At 40.7% G+C, this 19,280-nt stretch overlaps 1 protein-coding gene across 6 annotated transcripts in view; it reads left to right on the top strand.

The window, feature by feature from the left end:
• Window positions 1-8,889, top strand: part of HSD11B1 (hydroxysteroid 11-beta dehydrogenase 1) — a 56,072-nt gene extending 47,183 nt beyond the window's left edge. For 4 of the 6 annotated variants that reach the window (XM_086694023.1, XM_086694022.1, XM_025921195.2 and 1 more), the window contains 2 exons: window positions 5,838-5,981; window positions 8,332-8,889. In XM_086694023.1, coding sequence (XP_086550149.1) covers window positions 5,838-5,981; window positions 8,332-8,549 — 362 coding nt within the window. In that variant the 3' untranslated portion in view covers window positions 8,550-8,889. The other 2 variants (XM_086694024.1, XM_086694025.1) reach the window with 2 other exon arrangements.
• Window positions 8,890-19,280: the final 10,391 nt, after the last annotated feature.

Below are 19,280 nucleotides of genomic sequence, written 5' to 3' on the forward strand. Positions count from 1 at the left end.
ACATGACAGGGGCGCCTGGGTGGCGCAGTCGGTTAAGCGTCCGACTTCAGCCAGGTCACAGTCTCGCGGTCCGTGAGTTCGAGCCCCGCGTCAGGCTCTGGGCTGATGGCTCAGAGCCTGGAGCCTGTTTCTGATTCTGTGTCTCCCTCTCTCTCTGCCCCTCCCCCGTTCATGCTCTGTCTCTCTCTGTCCCGAAAATAAATAAACGTTGAAAAATAAAATAAAATTAAAAAAAAAGCTTACATGACATTACATTAAAAGCAGACAAGGAAGGATTCTCCACTTGAGCTTTTAGAGGGAATGTGTTCCTGCTGATACCTTGGTTTTGGACTTCTAGTCTCCAGAACTGTGACAGAATAAATTTTTGTTGCCTCAAGCCACCAAGTTTGTGGTAATTTGTTGTTATGGCAGGCCTGGGAAACTAACACAAAGGGACAGGTAGTGACTAGCCCTCTCTACTTATGGGTAGCCTCATCTGTCAGCTTAGAAGTGAAAATAATTTTGCTATTCATAAATTTTGCCTATTTAGGGTCTTAATGGTCAAGCAGAGAATCTTCACCAACTCAGGATGGCTGATTTCTACACGTGGCTCCCCAAAAATATTCAGATAAAGAACAGTGGCTTCTTCCTGAGTGATATATAGGATTGTTGAATCACTGTATTGTACACTTGAAACTACTATAACTGTATGTTAACTAGGCTGGGATTAAGATTTAAAAAAAAAAGAAAAAGAACAGTGCTTCTGTTGAGGAAATGTCAGCTACTGCTTGAAATTGTTGGCCACTAGAGTCAAATTTGAATCCTGATTTGGCTCCTGGTTCTCCGACTCATTAACCATGCAGCTTTAGGCAATTATTTAGCCTTGAGACCAGCACATAAGAGCTACATAAATATTAGCTCCTATTTAACTCCAACTTTTGTGTTTATTTTGTTTGTCTGCTCGTCTGTTTGTTTATTTTTTTCAATGGCTAGAGATGGCTACCCCAGTCCCAAACTTACATGACTTTTTAGTTCAAAATCCAACAGCAGCTAATTAAAACCCTTGCACCACTTATTTCAATTTCTTGAGAGAGAGACTACAATGTATGTTCAAGTGATTGTGTACATTAACTATTACTGGCCTGACCTCCCATGGCTGGGAAGGCAAAAATCTTTTTTTTTTTTTTTTTATAAATTTAGGAATGTTGTTTCCTTTTTTTAAATATGTAAATGTTTATTTATTTGTGTGTGTGTGTGTGTGTGTGTGTGTGAGAGAGAGAGAGAGAGAGAGAGAGAAGGAGGGAGCAGGGGAGGAGCAGAGAGAGAGGGAGACAGGGAATCCCAAGCAGGCTCCTCACTGTCAGTACAGAGCCCGATGCGGGGCTCAAACTCATGAACCATGAGATCATGACCTGAGCCAAAATCAAGAGTCTGATGCTTAACCTACTGAACCACACAGGTGCCCCTGGAAAGGCAAAATCTTTTTGAAGGTGATGTGTCTAGGAAGGCAATGGTGAGCATTTCTAGAATACTGAAGCCTTTTAAATTGTATATATTCGAACCTATTTATATATTCCTTCATAATGTATGCCTTTGATTTCATGCTTTAAAAAGTAGCTCTTGGGGCACCTGGGTGGCTCAGTCAGTTGAGTGGCTGACTCTTGATTTCAGCTCAGGTCATGAACTCAGGGTCATGGGATCAAGCCCTGAATTAGGCTCTGCACTGGTTGTGGAGCCTGCTTAAGATTTTCTGTCTCTCTCCCTCTGCCCCATCCCCTTCTAAACAAACAAACAAACAAACAAACAAACAAACAAAACAAACAAAAAATAGTAGCTTTTACCTTGAGATCATACATTGACCCATATTTTTTATTTTACGTTCCATGTATACTCTCTAATATAATTTAAATTATTTTCTCCCAAGGGCACTTTTCTTTTCACCAAGTAGCTAGCTACTTGTCCCAACATAGTCTTCTGAGTAGCTCCTACTTTTCTCACTAATTTGAAACATGAATACTAATAACAATAGCATTTACTAAATGCTTTCTATGTGCCAGAGTTTGTGCTAGGCATATTACATGGATTATTTCAGCTTAGCAGTATTATTATCCACATATGACAGCTAAGAAATGGCATACTTGGGATTCACACCCAGGTCATTTGACTGTCAAACTCATACTTTCAACCACTATGCTACTCATAGAAATAATTTGGGTCTATTTTTAGCTTAAATAATAGGAAACATTTTTGACATAACTGGAAGTCCAGATTTAGGATGGGCTTCACAGTTGACTTGGCTCAAGTTCAATGTCCCCATGATTCTCTTGGCTCTGCTTCCTTCCATGTGTGACTTCATCCCTAGGCTGATAGTAAGATAGCTGTAGCAATTCTAGCCCCCATATCCAAGCACAAAAATGTCCAGTAGAAGAGAAACAAAATGCTACTTTAAGAAACTCTCCCAGAATAAGAAAGGATTTTCTCAGACCCTCCAACAAAATTCTCCTCAAGTCACATTGGCCAGAATTGGCCAAATGCCCATTTCTGTATCAATTATGGGCCAGAAGATTGGATTAAATCAATTATATAAGCCCACCCCTAGAGTCAGAAACAGTATCAACTTTCTTTTGGAACATGGGCATCATAAAAGTAAGAAGTACTATCAGTAAGGATTAGGTTCAGCTCTCTAATTCAGAAAACTTAAAATAGCAGTAGATTAAATAAGTTAAAAGGTAAATCAAGTCTGGAGGTAGGCATTAATCTGGAGGTAGGGCTAGGATGGAGGCTCCATGGTCACCCAGTTTCCCTCTTCTCTCAATGCTCTGCTGTTCTCAACATGTGGCTTCCACTTCATGGTTCTAGATAGTTCTGGAGCCACAGCCATCATACCCACCTTCAGGCACCAAGAAGGAAGAAGGAATGGAAGGAAGAGACTGATTTCTGTCTTTAAGGACATATCCCAGAAATCACATGATACATTTCTGTTTACAACCCACTGGACAACACTTAGTCATCTGGCAACATCTGGCTGAAAAAAGCTGAGAAATGTGGACTTTATCCCAGATAACTATTTGCCCAGATACACATCACAGATTACACTACTAAAGAAGAAGAGCAAAAGATACAGAGAGAATGCCAGTAGCCTCTAGAACAGGTGGAAACATGAACTCAACTGGGGTTCTGTTACGGAGGAAGAAGGGGGAACTAAATAAATTCTGGTTACACAACCAACAATGTGTCCTGCAGCCCTGATGGAGTCATTGATCTAGTCCTAGACTAGTCAACAACATAGTGGTATCAAATACTCTGGATGGACATCTTGTGCCACACACCCATTCCTGGAACTTGGCTGTAGAGTCATTCCAAGCCAAAACTCATGATTGAGAATAGAGTTGGAGTGGTTCCCTAAAAATATTTGTTTGTATTTTTTTTAAGAGTTAATACACTACGAATTGAAGTTTGGGATGCCTGGATGGCTCAGTCAGTTAAGCCTCTGACTCTTGATTTCAGCTCAGGTCATGATCAAGTCATGAGATAAATAAATAAATAAATAAATAAATAAATAAATAAATAAATAAAATTGCACCTTAAAAAATAAGAATTGAAGATATTTGTATTGAAGATATTAAGCTTTTGTCTGTCTACTATGTTCTAAATTGTTTTCTAGTTTATCATTTACCCTTAACCTTTATAGTTATATTATTAGCTATTGCTTTCACATACAGAAATTTTACATTTTATATTATTAAATATTCTTTACCTTTACATATTTTTTTTTACTTTTCTGTTAGAATGATCTTTCATAACCAAGGATCTGATAAATGCTCACCTATATTATTCTTTCCTGATTAAATTATTTTTTATCAGTCAGAAGATGCATTCTGCTACACATTTAACAAAAACTCCACTTACAATCACTTAACACTAAATAGGGGTTCCTTTTTCTCAGGTCATAACTTCAGGGTTGGTTTGGTGGACTCATTAGATCTTCAAGAATCCAATCTCATTCCATGTTTCTGTTCTATAATCCTTAATATGTAGCTTTTCCTCAAGTTCACAAACAACCACTGCATTTCTAGGCATCACATCTGAAGTACATTTAGAATGAAAGAAGAAGGGCAAAATGTAAAAACTGCATGCTACCGGAATCCACAGATTTTGTCAGGAAATCAATCTTTCCTGGAGACCCCATCTGTTAGATTTCTCATTGGCCAGAACTAGGTCACATGGACACACAAAAGAGCAAGGGAATCTTGAGGAAGTAAATATTTTTATCTGAACACATTGCTGTCCTGAAAAAATCAAACTTGATTATTAAGGGAGGGAATGGATATTGGGTAGACAACGTCTGCCATACTTTTCCAATTAGAATTTTTTTGATATATGATATAAAACAAGGAGCTAACAATTTTTTCCAATGAGTTAACCAACCTCCCCAGCATCTTTATTGAATGAACCATTCTTTATTCATTTATTTGGCAAGCAAATTCATTTGAGAACTTATAGAGGTTCCAATTCCAGTAATGGCAGAGAGGTACCTAATATATCGGCCTGCCCCAGATCAAACTTTGGACAAAATATAGAAAACAACCACTGAAAGCACTGGAGAGAAAAAACAAAAGCTGACAGAAACTGGAGAGTTGTTGACACTTGAAAGGAGGAATTGACACTACATGAGTTTCCCAATATTATAGCTTATGCCTAAAGGCAGGCCACAATCAATGTTGTATCTGGAATAGACATCTGCCATCTTACTACCTTGAGGAACTAGAAAGAAGAGTTTAGGATTTCTGTAGCAGAAAGTGGAGGGGGGCATCCTGGAAAGGAAAGAGCCACAGTGGAAGAGTGCCACATTCTGTATGTAAACTCTTTCAAAATCTGTTTGTCCCCTGAATTACTCATGGGCAGTGCAGTTACCAAGAAGCCCAATTAAGATTAAATAATTCAACAGAGATTTTAGCTGGAATCTACTGCAAGAGACACTAGATTTCAGGCAAGTTAAATGCCCACCTAAAAAAAAACAAAACCAAAACTCAATACTCTTTTGAGGAATATGACAGAATCCAGAGATTCTACAACGTATCATTCACAATGTCAAGAATACATTGCAAAATTACTCCACATACAAGAATAGAAAATATGACTGACACTCAGGAGGAAAGGCAGTCAGTGGAGATCAACCCTTAAATTATTCCTATTGTAGAATTAGCAGACAGGAATATCAAAGTAGCTGTTATAACTCTTTGTTCAGCAAAGAATCTAAGGTCTCAGGCCACTTCTAATCCCTCCTCCTGGACAGGGTATAATGAATAGATCACCCTATGAGGCATATGTCCACATGTCCTCCCAACAACCGGACTGAGAATTAACCAGGATGATGAAAGTAAGAATAATAGTTTTAAGAAGAAAAGGAAAGACAGGGTTTTTCATTTCCCTCGTATAGAAAGTAAATCAATGATTGGTTGTTGTATTGGCAGAGAGTTCTTGCTAAACCCTTGGATCTCAGCTCTCTTGAGTCAGAGGTAGCAGCTGTGGGATTACCTGGCTGTTTTGTAGTCCCACTTATTTACCATCCTTATTAAAATCGAACCAATCTCTCCTCAGTGAAGGCTTTCCTGCAGCCCATCCCATCCCCCACCCAGACTCTTCAAGGGGAGTTTCTTTGAAACCTTAAAGATCTTTTTTTTTTCTTTCAGAAATTCAACACAGCATGATAATCTCTATAGGGAGTAGAGAGAAACTATGCCTCAAAGGGTAAAAGGACTCCACAGGGGTTACAAATCCTACTACAGATGCAACAAAGATCATCTCAGAAGAAGCTAAAATGGGTCACCTTCTTAACCCATTTCCTTATTATTTAGGGAAAATGGCTAGTCCACTTATTGCGCCCTATTCTGCAAGCAAGTTTGCCCTGGATGGGTTTTTCTCCTCCATCAGGATGGAACATTCAGTGGCCAAGATTAATGTATCGATCACTCTCTGTATCCTCGGCCTCATAAACACAGGTAAGTTGAAGAGAGTAGATTAAACAGCTTGCAGATCATTTTCTGCCGTTTCCATTGTGGGTAAAAAAGGTGCTGAACTCCTTGACTCCTGTGTAATGCACAAAAAACCAGTGAGAGCAGTGGTTCTCCATGCAATGAAGCACTTCTGTCACTAGTGGAGCCTCTGACTATTCTTTGACTCTTCTTTCCATTCTGACCACCAAGTGTGCCAAGTGACAACAGACTCATCACCTGATCCTATTCTGAACACTTTTTTTCCTCAGGGACACTCAACGGCCATTACTTTCCCATTTGAGGCTTATTGAATACAAGTTTGTTATTCTTAATAATATTACTAGTAATAAGACATATCAACATCATGAATCTTTTTTTCTTAATTTTTTTAATGTTTATTTAATTTTTAGAGAGAGAGTACAAGCAGGGGAGGGGCAGAGAGAGGGAGACAGATGACCTGAAGCAGGATCTGTGCTGACAGCAGCAAGTCCAATGCAGGGCTCAAACTCATGAACCGTGAGACCATGAACTGAGCCGAACTCAGACACTCAATTGACTGAGCCACCAACCTTTTTTTTTTTTAATAAGTAATCTCTACATCCAGTGTGGGGCTCAAACTTAACAACCTCGAGATCAAGAGTCTCATGCTCTATTGACTAAGCCAGACAGGCGCCCCTCATGAACCCTTTGATGTGATGCACTGGGAAAGACACAGCATCGTTTTTGTGATATACTTGTCATAAATGTATAACCTGACTCCAATCATCATAGAAAAATGGACAGAGTCACTGGCCATCTCAGTCAGTAGAGCATGTGACTCTTAATCTGGGAGTTGTAAATTTGAGCCCCATGTTGGGTGTAGAGATTACTTAAAAATAAAATCTTTTTTTTTTTTTTAATTTTTTTTAACGTTTATTTATTTTTGAGACAGAGAGAGACAGAGCATGAATGGGGGAGGGTCAGAAAGAGGGAGACACAGAATCTGAAACAGGCTCCAGGCTCTGAGCTGTCAGCACAGAGCCCAACGCGGGGCTCGAACTCACGGACCGCAAGATCATGACCCGAGCCGAAGTCGGCCACTTAACCAACTGAGCCACCCAGGCACCCCTAAAATCTTTCCTTTAAAAAAAGAGATAAAAATAGACAAACCCAAATTGAGGGACATTCTATAAAACAATTGATCAATATTCTTCAAAAGTATCAAGGCCATGAGGGACAAAGAAAGAATGAAGAACTGTCAGTTTGGAGAGAAAATAAGAAGAAATTACTACTAAGTGTAATCCTAGCTAAGATCCTGGAACATAAAAAGGGTATTAGTGAAAAAAATAAGGTCTATATTTTAGTTAGTAAAATTGTCCCAATTATATTGTACCTTGACAATTATACAGAGGTTATGTGTAATGTTATAGTTAGGAGAAGGAGAGTGAAGGATATAAGGGAATACTCTGCACAATTTTTACAATTTGTCTGTAATCCAAATGTAAATTTATCTAAAATAGGTTCAATACAAAAACCTTATTTAAAGAGTAATTGAGGGGCACTTGGGCAGTTCAGTCAGTTAAGCACCTGAATCTTGATTTCGGCTCGGGTCATAATCTCATGGTTCGTGGGTTTGAGCCCCATGTGGGACTCCACAGGGACAGCATAGAACCTGCTTGGAATTCTCTCCTCCCTCTCTCTCTGCCCCTCCTCTGCTCACAATCTCTCTCCCTCTCTTTCTCCCTCAAAATAAATAAACTTAAAAAAAAAAAGAGTAATTGAGTAAATTGAGTAGTTGTAGAACAAGAGAGATTAAGACACACAGGGAAACAAAGATAGAAAGAGAGAAAGAAACTGTGCAGGAAGGGTATAAAAATTTAGAGAAGATAAGGTAACTTTCCTTCCAAATAAAAGTGGCTACTGTGGACAGAAAGCAAAGGCCTGGATTCTTGTCCATCTCTTCCTCTTACAAGTTAGTAAAGCGTTATCATACAGCACTCTGCTTTGCCCACTGACACTTTCCATTAGCTACTGGGTCTTGATATAACTTCTATCCTCATTCTACTGCCCTTTATTACTCCCTCACCTCAACCAAAACACCCAAGAGAGAGGCATGATTTAAATCTCTCAATTAATCACCTCTAACAGCACTCCCCACAAATCTTCATCTAGGAAGACAGAGCCCACATTAACTCTAAGCCTCTCTTTGCCCAGCAGGCCCTACATATACCCAGTCTTCTGATAGGGCCCACAGGGTCTTGTAGAGCAAACCCTGGCAAACAGTCCCTAACAGCGAAGCTGTGGCTATCTGCAGAATTTCCATCATGTAGACTCTACTAGTCTTGGACAACCCCACTCTTCTATTGTCATTCTTCAGACACAGCCATGAATGCCATTTCTGGAATAGTCAACATGGAGGCATCTCCAAAGGAAGAATGTGCCCTGGAGATCATCAAAGGGGGAGCTCTGCGCCAAGAGGAAGTGTACTATGACAACTCAGTCTGGACAGCTCTCCTGCTGGGAAATCCAGGGAGGAAGATTCTGGAACTCTTCTTCTTAAGAAGTTATAGTTTGGACAAGTTTATAATCAACTAAGCGCTTCCTTAAGGTGGATCATGGTAAGAGAGCTTGGGACTGTTCTTCCTGACATTTATCTGAGCTCCATCCATGAAGGCATCTCCCTGGAGACATAAGTGAGGGTCCCAGAGAGTTGGAAACATCACATGTAATGGCTTGAAGGAGTTCCTCTAACACTTGCACAGTGGAAATGTAATTATAATGAATGTCATGAGCCACTGCAACCTGCAGTCATGAAATTGATAACTGTAGGTATAATTAAAAGGTAGTTCTATCAAGTTTACCTCATATGTAATAATATTATGATAATTAAAACATTAATTATAATAAAGGTCATATCTACTATATAAATTCATAATTTGTAGCTATAGGTTCATTCGGAGTGGTTCCTTCAAAACCTATACAAGTGAAATTTTTCAGTGTTCATATCTTATCTTGTGGCCTGAACATTTTCTCTGTACTTGAGTTGAAGAAATCACCCTACTCTTCATTTAAAGGACATCACATCCATACCATATTGTATATTTCAGATATTCTTTATATTATTTTATATTGTTCCTCTGGGAAGGAGGAAACCAGGGTGGGTATAAATCACTAGGGCAAACCCATGGAAGCGGAAGTCCCTGGCAACTTGAGCCACAGAACCAACATACTTTAGTGCTCTCAGACTGCATCAAGTGTCTACACTTTACATGTGAACTTTCAACTGTGTACTATAAGTCTGGAGAGAAAGAAGTGGAGTTTGATCCTGCCACTCATTTAATCATTTATTAAGTCAACAGATATTTACCAAACATTTGCCAGGCATCACCTAACTACAACCAAATAGGAAACAGAAATCAGCTATATTAACAATTCAGCAAAGCCTTTTATTGGTTAGGTCTCCAACAGGTAAGAGATAGCAAATTAGATAATTTTAGTAGACTTTATTTTTTAAAGTAAGCTTCATGCCCAGCACAGACCCCAATATGGGGTTTGAACTCATGACTCTGAGATCAAGACCTGAGCTGAGACCAAGAATAAGATGTTTAACTGGCTAAGCCACCCAGACACCCTAATTTTAGTAGACTTTAATAAAAAAGAGATTATTGACAAAAGTGTGGACAAGGTTATAGGGCAATCACAAGGGATCAAGTAAGTAGTATCTCAGGGCTAGTCCCACCTTAAGGATAAGAAGAGAGAACCATTATAGAGAACCCAGAGAGAGAAACTGGAGAGCATCACAGAACAGGAGCTATGACATTCAGTTAAGGGATGCCACCAGCACACCCAGGACCATACAGGAAGGATCTGGAGGGACAAACACCCTCGCTTCACTCTCTTCCCTCCCTCTGATTTCTTGTTAATATTTTCTATTAGCTAAACAGAGGGGTAAGGGAGCAGCAGATGATATAACCTCACAGCTTTACTCATGCACAGAGCAGGGTAGGAAAGGATGGAGAATGTCCTAGGGTGACAGATGGGATATATCAACATCCCCAAATGTAGGGCTTCCATGATAAGTGATGCTAGGACACAAGACTTGGAAGCACAGGGAAAATTTCCCTTTCTCATCTCTTCATCTAAATGACCAGGCAGCATAACAGACTAGAACCCATTAAGCCTGCCGGCCACATGAACAAGGAGCTAGATCTGAGGGTGAATATGGCTGGGCTTTTCTTAGAAAGAGATTCTTCCCAGACTATGCTCAGTGTAAGGGAGCAGGAAAGACTTGACTGCAACAGTGTGCAAGAAAATAGATCCGAAATGTGAAGACAGATTTCTGACCATACAGCAGCATACACATGCACACATGCACACCTGTCCAGGTGTCCAGGTGTCCACACACACGTGCCAGTCCCTGAGTCAGGTGCGTCTGTAGGTGACACAAATGGGGCAAGGAACCAGGTTTGTGACAGGATGAGGGCGAGAGGATGATTAGGAAGGGAAGAGGTGAATGCCGAGACAGGAGCATGATCAAATGGTAAATGTACAGCCAGAGTCAGCTTAAAATTAGTTTTGCCTTCAGCCTAAACTTTTAAGATTCTCCTTAGGCCCAAAGACACATTAAGACTTCAGCCTATGTTTCATATAAATCAGCTGCTCTCTGATTCTGCTGATTTATGGCCTGGGGAAAACAAGAAGCTATGTAACAATATTTATGTAACTAATAAACTAAACCTTTGGTCTTTCCAAGGGTGTGTTGGTAAATGTTTAACTGGCAGTCCAGGAAAAGAGAGAGAGAGAAAAAGAAAGAAAGCCCTGATTCAAAACATTTGCCTGCTTCCCCCCCCCACCCCCCCCCCCCTTTTTTTTTTTTGCCTGCTTCCTTGATGTAAACATTCTCAGCATAGTCGATTTTTTTAAGCCACCAGGTCATCTCACTGAATGTGTAACAGAACAGGAACACACCGTGGGCTCTCTCAAACCTGCACAGCCTCCTCCAGCAACCACCCTGACTTTCACATTCCACATTCTGACAGAATTAGTTATTCTTAAAGGCCCAGCTCAATGCCTCTCTCCTCCTCCAAGGACTTGAAAGTAACAGAACAGTTTGTTTCTACCATTGTTGGAGAGGGTGGGGGATCAAGAGCTCCCAAAGACAAGGGATGCTCATATTCTGGAACTCAAGTTCATGTTGACTTTGCATGAGGTCAACAGCCTTAATTGTGTGTGAGTCCCAAAGATGACCTTCATGTCCGCTAGCATTGAATTCCCCTGGAAGTAACAGAAAAACCCACTGACAGTGGCTCCATCAAGTAGAAATTACTTTTCCACCAGTTACCAAAAATCTAGGAGGGGCAGACCAGGGCTTCTGGGAGTTGGATTCCTTCTGTCTTTCCTCCACTCAGCTAACCACCCTCCTCCTTGTGACTGTGGGGGCACAAGACACCTGCTCTACCTCAGCTCTGTGCTGGGTTTCAGGAAAAGAAAAGGTGAAGGACAGCAGATGCAGACCAGCGGTATCTGAGCCCTGATACAGAGCAAACTGGGAAGCCCCATCCAGGACTTCAGCTCCCATCCAGTGGGCCAGAGTCATGTCATGTGATCACCTCTCCCTTCAAGAGAGGCTGAGAAATGGAGCTTTCAGCTGAGTGCATTTTCACCCCAAACAAAACTGGGGTTCTGTTAGGCACCAAGAAGTGTTTATCACAAACATAAATCACAACAGAAACAAAGAAACCTAGAGTCAGAGAAGAAGGACATACATAGTTCCTAAGATGCCAGGTTCCTAACCATGGTGACAGGATCCAGTCCCACTGACCACCTGCAAGGTCTCATTAGTTCCAGCTCCCTCCATGCTGAAAAACATCCCAGGCTCTTCCCTCTCCAAACTTCACTTTGAAAAACTATGATCCCCTCTCCTTAGTAAAGAGTATAATGAAAGACCCTAGAAAAGAAGTAGCAGGGATCCCTGAGGTGACCCCAGAGGCAATGACTCACATTGTTCCTGGAGAGTTCCCTCTCAGGGACAATTAATTTCCACCTCGCCACCATGTCCGTCCACATAGGCTGGGCCTTTCTTCTTGGCTGGACTGCTCTGGGCCAGCATCTCAGACCACCCCCAGAGTCTTCTTTCTAAGAAGATTCTCCAGAGCAGCGGTCGCCAAAACTTTTGATCACATACTTTGTTATTAAAAAGTGATTAGGCATGTATATTTCTAACAGATATACAGTGACTATTACATAATATATGCATGTAGTATTTACTAACATAAAACATATACAAAAACAGAAATCTTCAAAAGATAAGATAAAACATAAATAGAAATTTGAACATCTCCCCATATCCAGCGGTTCCTCTGACATGCTGGAGACCATGGCTCTAAAGCTGTGTTAGAGAAAGAAGTCAGCATATGTTATGCTTCTAGCCAGCCCTTGGTTAGAGCATCAGCAGGCACCTGTGGCTCCTGGCGAGCCCCATTCCCCTCTCAGGGGACCACATGTAGGGTTTATCCCTCCCACCAGCTCACACTGCCTGCTGTCCAGGGAATTTGTCAAGGACCCTCATTCTTATCCATTAGTGCCCTGCCTAGAGCACTGGGCAACATATGCTGATCAAGTCCCAGAATCATCCCTTAATTTCTCCAGGGAAATATTCAAACCAAAGTAATTTGCAGTATGAAGGGAATAGAAAAACATATTTGCCACCTTGATACAGTGCTCATGATGTCTCACGATGTCTCTAGCAACTCTGCTTTGTTGTCAACATCTCAGCACCCCTAGATCTCCATCCCACCCCCCAGGCAGTCACCAGTTCATGGAGACTGCTCAGGAAAATCAGGATATCCCTTACATGCTAGATCCTCCCCACTCAGCAATTTTTAACCTAACTTCTCTAGTTGTTAGTCTTACACGTTTTCTAGTTAGACTTAGAATGTGTCTAAATTCTCTAGTTTTTAAGGAGGGGGGAGGGGAAACGGATGGAAACAGGGCAAATGTGAAAAGAAAGGCAGATGAGAAAAAGAGAATTTTCAAAAAAATAAAACAGAACCCCAGTGCCCACAGGCAAAAAACGTCGGAAGAAGCAGAAGTCTACACAGATCCAGAACACTTGGGGTGAGGATGAGAACCTAGAGCAAAAGGTAAAAAAACCAGAGGAGGGAGGGTGGGGAAATGAATTCTTAAAAAATAGGAAAGTGCCAGATGAATAAACCGCTTTAGTTGGGGAGGCTTTGGAGATAGGAGTTTCTGGGAAAGACGATACAGAACAGAAGCCAAAGGTGAGGGCACATTGGCAAGTCGTAGGATCAGTAACCAGAGGGTTTCAAAAGATCCACACTGATCAGAGCTGAGGTCTGAAAGACCACGAGGCCAGCGGTGCTAGGGTCTGTCTGTTTTGTGATTGGCTGCCCTGGGACTGTTGGGTTGGCATGCTTTGGGACCTACCTCACACTGTCCTTGAACAGTCTCGTGGCACCCTGAACTCTGTAACAGAGAGCTTGAAAAGCTACTCCACCCCAAGAACAAAGAGCCAGGCCATCCTAACCAGACTTTTCCTTTTCACAAGCCTGCGTTTTTGCCATCAGGGTGGCAGCGCCACCCAGTGACTGACAGTTCGTGGTGTAGGGCACTTCACCACAATTTCTTCCCCGCAAGTGGCGCCGGGTCGGCAAGAGCTACCACGACTTCCTTCACAGCGTGCCTTCTCTGAATCACTGCTTAGGGAGGTTGAACAGACCTTACAGGAGGCGAGGCGGGGCTCGGGCATCTACACCATTGGCTTTTGGTTAGATGTGTTCAATAGCGACAGCTAGTGGTCACTCTAGCTTTGACCTTACAAGCAAGGTGCTGTGAGCCTCACAGGGAAAGAAATGTAAGGGAATGGGTAAATCAAGGCCCATTCTTGGCTGCCACTGGAAGCTAGAATATATCCAAAGCCATCCTTGAGTACAGTGGTACAAAGAAAACTCAAACTCTTGACAGTGATGTCCAAGGACCTTGGCTACCTCCATAGCCACATCTCAGGCCACCTGTCCTGCTTTTGATTCCCTAAGGAAAAAGAACTGCTGGTCCTCTGAAGGCACCCTTCTATTTCCACCAGCCGTTTGCTCCATGCTATCTCTTCTCCCCAGAATTCTCTTCACTCTCCCTATTGTCAGCTTAACTCCAACTCATCCTTCAAGACTCCACTCTGCCATTACCTCTAAGAAAAGTGTCTTCCCTTCCACCAAGGCCTATCCTCAATGCTGGGATGAGTGCTCTCCCACTCCTATCACGTCTCTATAATTTTTTCTTTCTTTCTTTCTTTCTTTCTTTCTTTCTTTCTTTCTTTCTTTCTTTCTTTCTTTTTCTTTTTCTCTTCCTTCCGTCTGTCCTTCCTTTCTTTCTTCCTTCCTTCTTTCCTTCTTTCCTTCCTTCCTTCCTTCCTTCCTTCCTTCCTTCCTTCCTTCCTTCCTTCCTTCCTTCCCTGCTATCTTTATTTTAAGTAGGTTCCACACCTATGTGGGGCTTGAACTCACAACCCTGAGATCAAGAGTCACATGCTCACCAACTGAGCCAGCCAGGCACCCCATGCCTCTATTATTTTCTGTATCTGTCCATCACTTTAGTTCACTATGCTTTGAATTTACCTTTAAGATTGTCTCATGAGGGGCGCCTGGGTGTCTCAGTCAGTTGTGTGCCCGACTCTTGATTTTGGCTCAGGTCATGATCTCATGGGGCTTGCGCGTTCGAGCCCCATGTTTTGCTCTGCACTGACAGTGCAGGGCTTGCTTGGAATTCTCTCCCTCCCTCTCTCTCTGCACCTCCCCCCCCCCAAATAAATAAATAAGCTTAAAATAAATAAATAAAAAATAAAATTGTCTTATGTAATTACTTGAAGGTATTTATTTTATTTTACTCATTGTTGCATCCCTAATTCTGAACACAGATCTTCATGTATAAGGTATTTCGTGTGTATAAGGTGTTTGAGAAATAAAGGACTTCTAGACCCTAATACTGGGAAAGGCTTACTATGGGGACAAAACAACTTTTCATTTCAAAGAAGAGGTATAGATGGATCTAAAAGTGACTTCATCAGATTCCAGCCCATTATTCTTTTCCCCACACCATCCTGTTTTTGCCTCTCTACTAACACCCAGCAGCACCTCAGCCTGTTGGGAGAGCCCTCCACCTCTTGGCAGTTCTGACCTTGCCATCTCCAGTAATGCCCAAACCCTAGCTCTCTTCCTTCCTGTCCACTTCCTGCAAAACTTCCTCATCAGAACTAAACTGCTTCTTCTTGAAACTGCTCCAGCATACCCCACTCCTGGATTTTATCCGAAAGGAAATATTTCAAAAGAAGAAAAACACATAATTGCCTGCACGAAGGTGCTCATTTGCAGTACTATTTGTAAATCTTAGAAATGACAAAAGTCTCCATATAAGTAAAAAAAAAAAAAATTCCTCCATATAATCTCCATATGAAACAAATAATCAGTTACATCATGCAAATACTAAGAAGTGTCTCAGCACGTTGGGATGATTTGTTCTTTTTTACTTCACTTTATTAGCAAGCATAGGACTTAAATCATGTTCAGGCACTATTCTACGGAATGAAAAGTCACTCATTTATTCCTCAAAACAGTCTTATGAGATAGGTGCAGTTGTGTTCCCATTATTTATTTCAGAACACATTTGGCTTGGTCCAATAGAAAAGAAAAGTTAAATGGCCCACAAGACACTTATTTGAGGGAACAGTGTGAGGCACCTCAACTATTTTTCTTCCATATAGAGTTGTGTGATACACATTTGTAAAAGAACTTGGTCAGTTGACTTGAGTTGGGTGAGTTTAAAAACTTACATATTTGAACTAATGCCATCATTCCATGGATAGACAAGTTCCTTATGTTTATTATTCTTTCAAAGAGATGATTTTGAATTTTTTTTAACCCATGTATATACTTATGAAATTATATCAGATAAAACACATAGATGCACTGAAACTACTTCATTTTCATACAGCTGCATGTCTGACTGAGGATCTATTCCATCATAACCATTAATAAGTCACAAGGGCAAATGCTCAAAATTGCAGATGTTACTATAACAACAGTGATAGCTGGAATTTATTGAGTGTGTTATAATATCATGTAATTCTAAAATAATAATGTAGAGTAGGTATTATCATTATTGCCATCTTACATCTTTTTAAAATTTTTGTTTATTTTTTTGGGGGGGAGGGGCAGAGAGCAAGGGAGACAAAGAATTTAAAGTAGGCTCCAGGCTCAGAGCTGTCAGCACAGAGCCCAAAGCAGGGCTTGGACCCATGAATGGTGAGATCGTGACCTGAGCCAAAGTTGGAAACTTAACCAACTGAGCCACTCAGGCACTACAGTTTAATCCCATCTTGCAGAGGAGGAAACTGAGATGCAAAGACATTAAATAACTTACTAAACTGAAACAGGAAGTAAATGGCAAAGCCAGGCTTCCAACCCAGGCAGCCCTACTTTCTGAGTGCTCTTGCTGATCTACTGACCCAGGCTACCACTCAGGCAGTATGCTTCAGAGTGAGCAATAGCCCTGAAAAGCAGGTGACAGATGTGATATACAAAGTAATCCTGTTATAAAGTTGAAAGTTACCACGGCTTTGAATCAATTATTGCGATTACAGAAAATTATTATAACTCATTCTTTTTCTTATGGCTATTAAATTGTATTTACCAGGGGTTAATAATTATCTTGAGCAACATTAGGTAGACATAGCTACTGTTCAATAATAAGGAAATTATTAAGGAAATAATTTAAAAAATCATAAATAATAATTATAAAATTATAATAATTATAAAATTATAAAAATGTAAAATATATAAAATATAAAAATTATAAAAATAATAATTATAAAATTATTTTTAAATACTAGAAATTAATAAGGAAATAATAAAAAAAGAAAGTAAAAATATAAAAAAATTATACTATAGTATCAAGTGGGAAAACAAACATATAATTGTAGGTTCATTATGCTTAAAATATGTAAAAGAAAGAAAGAATAAATAAGGAAGGAAGGAGAAAGAAAGAAAAAAAGAAATAAAGAAAAGAAAAGAAGAAAAGAAAAGGAAAAGAAAGGAAAGAAAGAAAGGAAAGAAAGAAAGAAAGAAAGAAAGAAAGAAAGAAAGAAAGAAAGAAGGAAGGAAGGAAGGAAGGAAGGAAGGAAGGAAGGAAGGAAGGAAGGAAGGAAGGAAGGAAAGAAAAACTAGAAGGCAATGTGAAAAATATGGAACTTGTGTTTGGGGAGTAGGATTAAGATGTTTATTTTTCTACTTTAAAAGTTATTTTAATGGTTTTCATAAAGCTGAAAAAAGAAAATCTGAATGCTTTCTGACCCATTTCTCCATCAATCTGCCTTATTAGTCTTCAAAGAGTGCTCCTAAAATGCTCTCTGCAGAGCAGGCTGACAGCAATCTGTCAGAACTTTGGTGAGATCAGTTTTAGTTCAATCTTACTGCATCAATTTAAATATTCTCTGTTATGAACAATAGATTGTTCTGAGTATAAAATAGATCAGCAATGCTGGCTCAGTCAGTAGAGTATGAGACCCTTGATCTCAGGGTCGTGAGTTTGAGCCCCATGTTAGGAGTAGAGGTTACTTAAAAAATAAAAAAAAAATTTAAAAATATATCAGAAGAGTAAGTATAAAAATGTGCAACATGTATAGAAAAGGCTCGAGAGGATATTTAAGTTTGAAATGTGAGGCATCTGTGACATAATGGGAATAACTTAATCAAGGCTGTGGCAAGAAATGACCGTTTAAACCAGGAAAGAAAACTGCCAGTTTCAGCAAGAAGATAACACTACTACTAATTTTACCAAACAGCAAATATCTCCAGAATTAGCGTGTTAGTGAGTACAGTCACAATTGTTTAGGCTCTCAGAATTCTTGGCTGAAAACAAAGGTAATGGCCTTACCTCTTTCGTGATGATGGGTGTGGTATCTCATTGAGTGCATAGGCCTAAAAGGGATTTTGATCCTCATACACATTTCTTTTTGGTTTTTGATAGAGTCCAAATAGTTGATCCATAGGAACTTCTGTTTCGACCTGTATTTCCAAGGGCCCTGAACCACCAGAACCCTCTTTGTCAGCTATGCCAATAAAAATGTCTTATTCCTTCATCTTGGATTCCCCAACTTCTCTGTCTCTGCTCATTCTCATCTCTATTATGTCAGGCTTCGGGACCTTGAGCTCTTGTCTCTTATCCTGAGGGAATGTTGTTTGCCTTCAGTTTCAGTGCTGGAGAATTCATCCTCTGTCCTTTCCCCTGCCTTCTTCTTGTCCGTTTCCTCCTCAGAGAATGGGGTAAGTAGTAGGCAGCGGAGAAGACTGTGACATACTCCCTACATGTTACTGTTATCTTATCACAGCTATTTAAAAGTCTCCTTACATACTTCACATGTGTCAAGACTAGAATTCATAGGAGCCATATGAATCGTCCAACCAATGTACCGAGTGGACCATTCGTTCAAGGCTTATTGCGCATAGTTATAAAGCTACTTAGTTAATTTGTCCTGATCCAATTTCCTCACCACCTTCTTATCCTGAACTTCTTGTGAATTTCCTGACAATATCATTTGTAATAGTTTCTTTTCTTTTTAAGTGTCTATTTTGAGAGAGAGAGAGAGCGAGAGAGAGAGAGAGAGAGAGAGAGAGAGAGAGAGAGAGAGGGAGAGAGAGAGAGAGAGAAGCGGGGGAGGGGCAGAGAGAGGGAGAGAGAGATTCCCAAGCAGGTTCCCTGCTGTCAGCACAGAGCCGCACACAGGGCTCAATCTCTCAACCATGAGATCGTGACCTGAGATGAAATCAAGAGTCAGACACTTCACCAACCAAGCCACCAGGCACCCCTGTAATAGTTCTTTTTAATGCACACAGATCAGTTCTTTTTAGTTTTTGCCCAAATTTCCTAGTTGATTGGAAACTTTTATTTTTTATTTATTTATTTTTGAGAAACAGAGTGAGACAAAGCATAAGCGGAGGAGGGGCAGAGAGAGAAGGAGACACAGAATCCGAAGCAGGCTCCAGGCTCTGAGCAAGCGGTCAGCACAGAGCCCGATGCCGGGCTCGAACCCATGAACTGTGAGATCATGACCTGAGCCGAAGTCGGACGCTCAACCAACTGAGCCACCCAGGCACCCCTGGTTGGAACTTTTTATGAGATTCTGTCTGCTATTTGTCGTGCCGCTCCCCAGCCCACACATCCCTCACCTTTTTACATCCTCATTGCTTCAGAAAGGAGCAGATTCACAGCTGGCTTCATTCCTGAATTCTGAAAAAGACACCACGTACTTCAGAAGAG

The sequence above is a fragment of the Puma concolor genome, chromosome E4 (genome assembly GCF_028749965.1).
Source record: "Puma concolor isolate L17-30 chromosome E4, mPumCon1.1.hap2, whole genome shotgun sequence".
Lineage (NCBI taxonomy): Eukaryota > Metazoa > Chordata > Mammalia > Carnivora > Felidae > Puma > Puma concolor.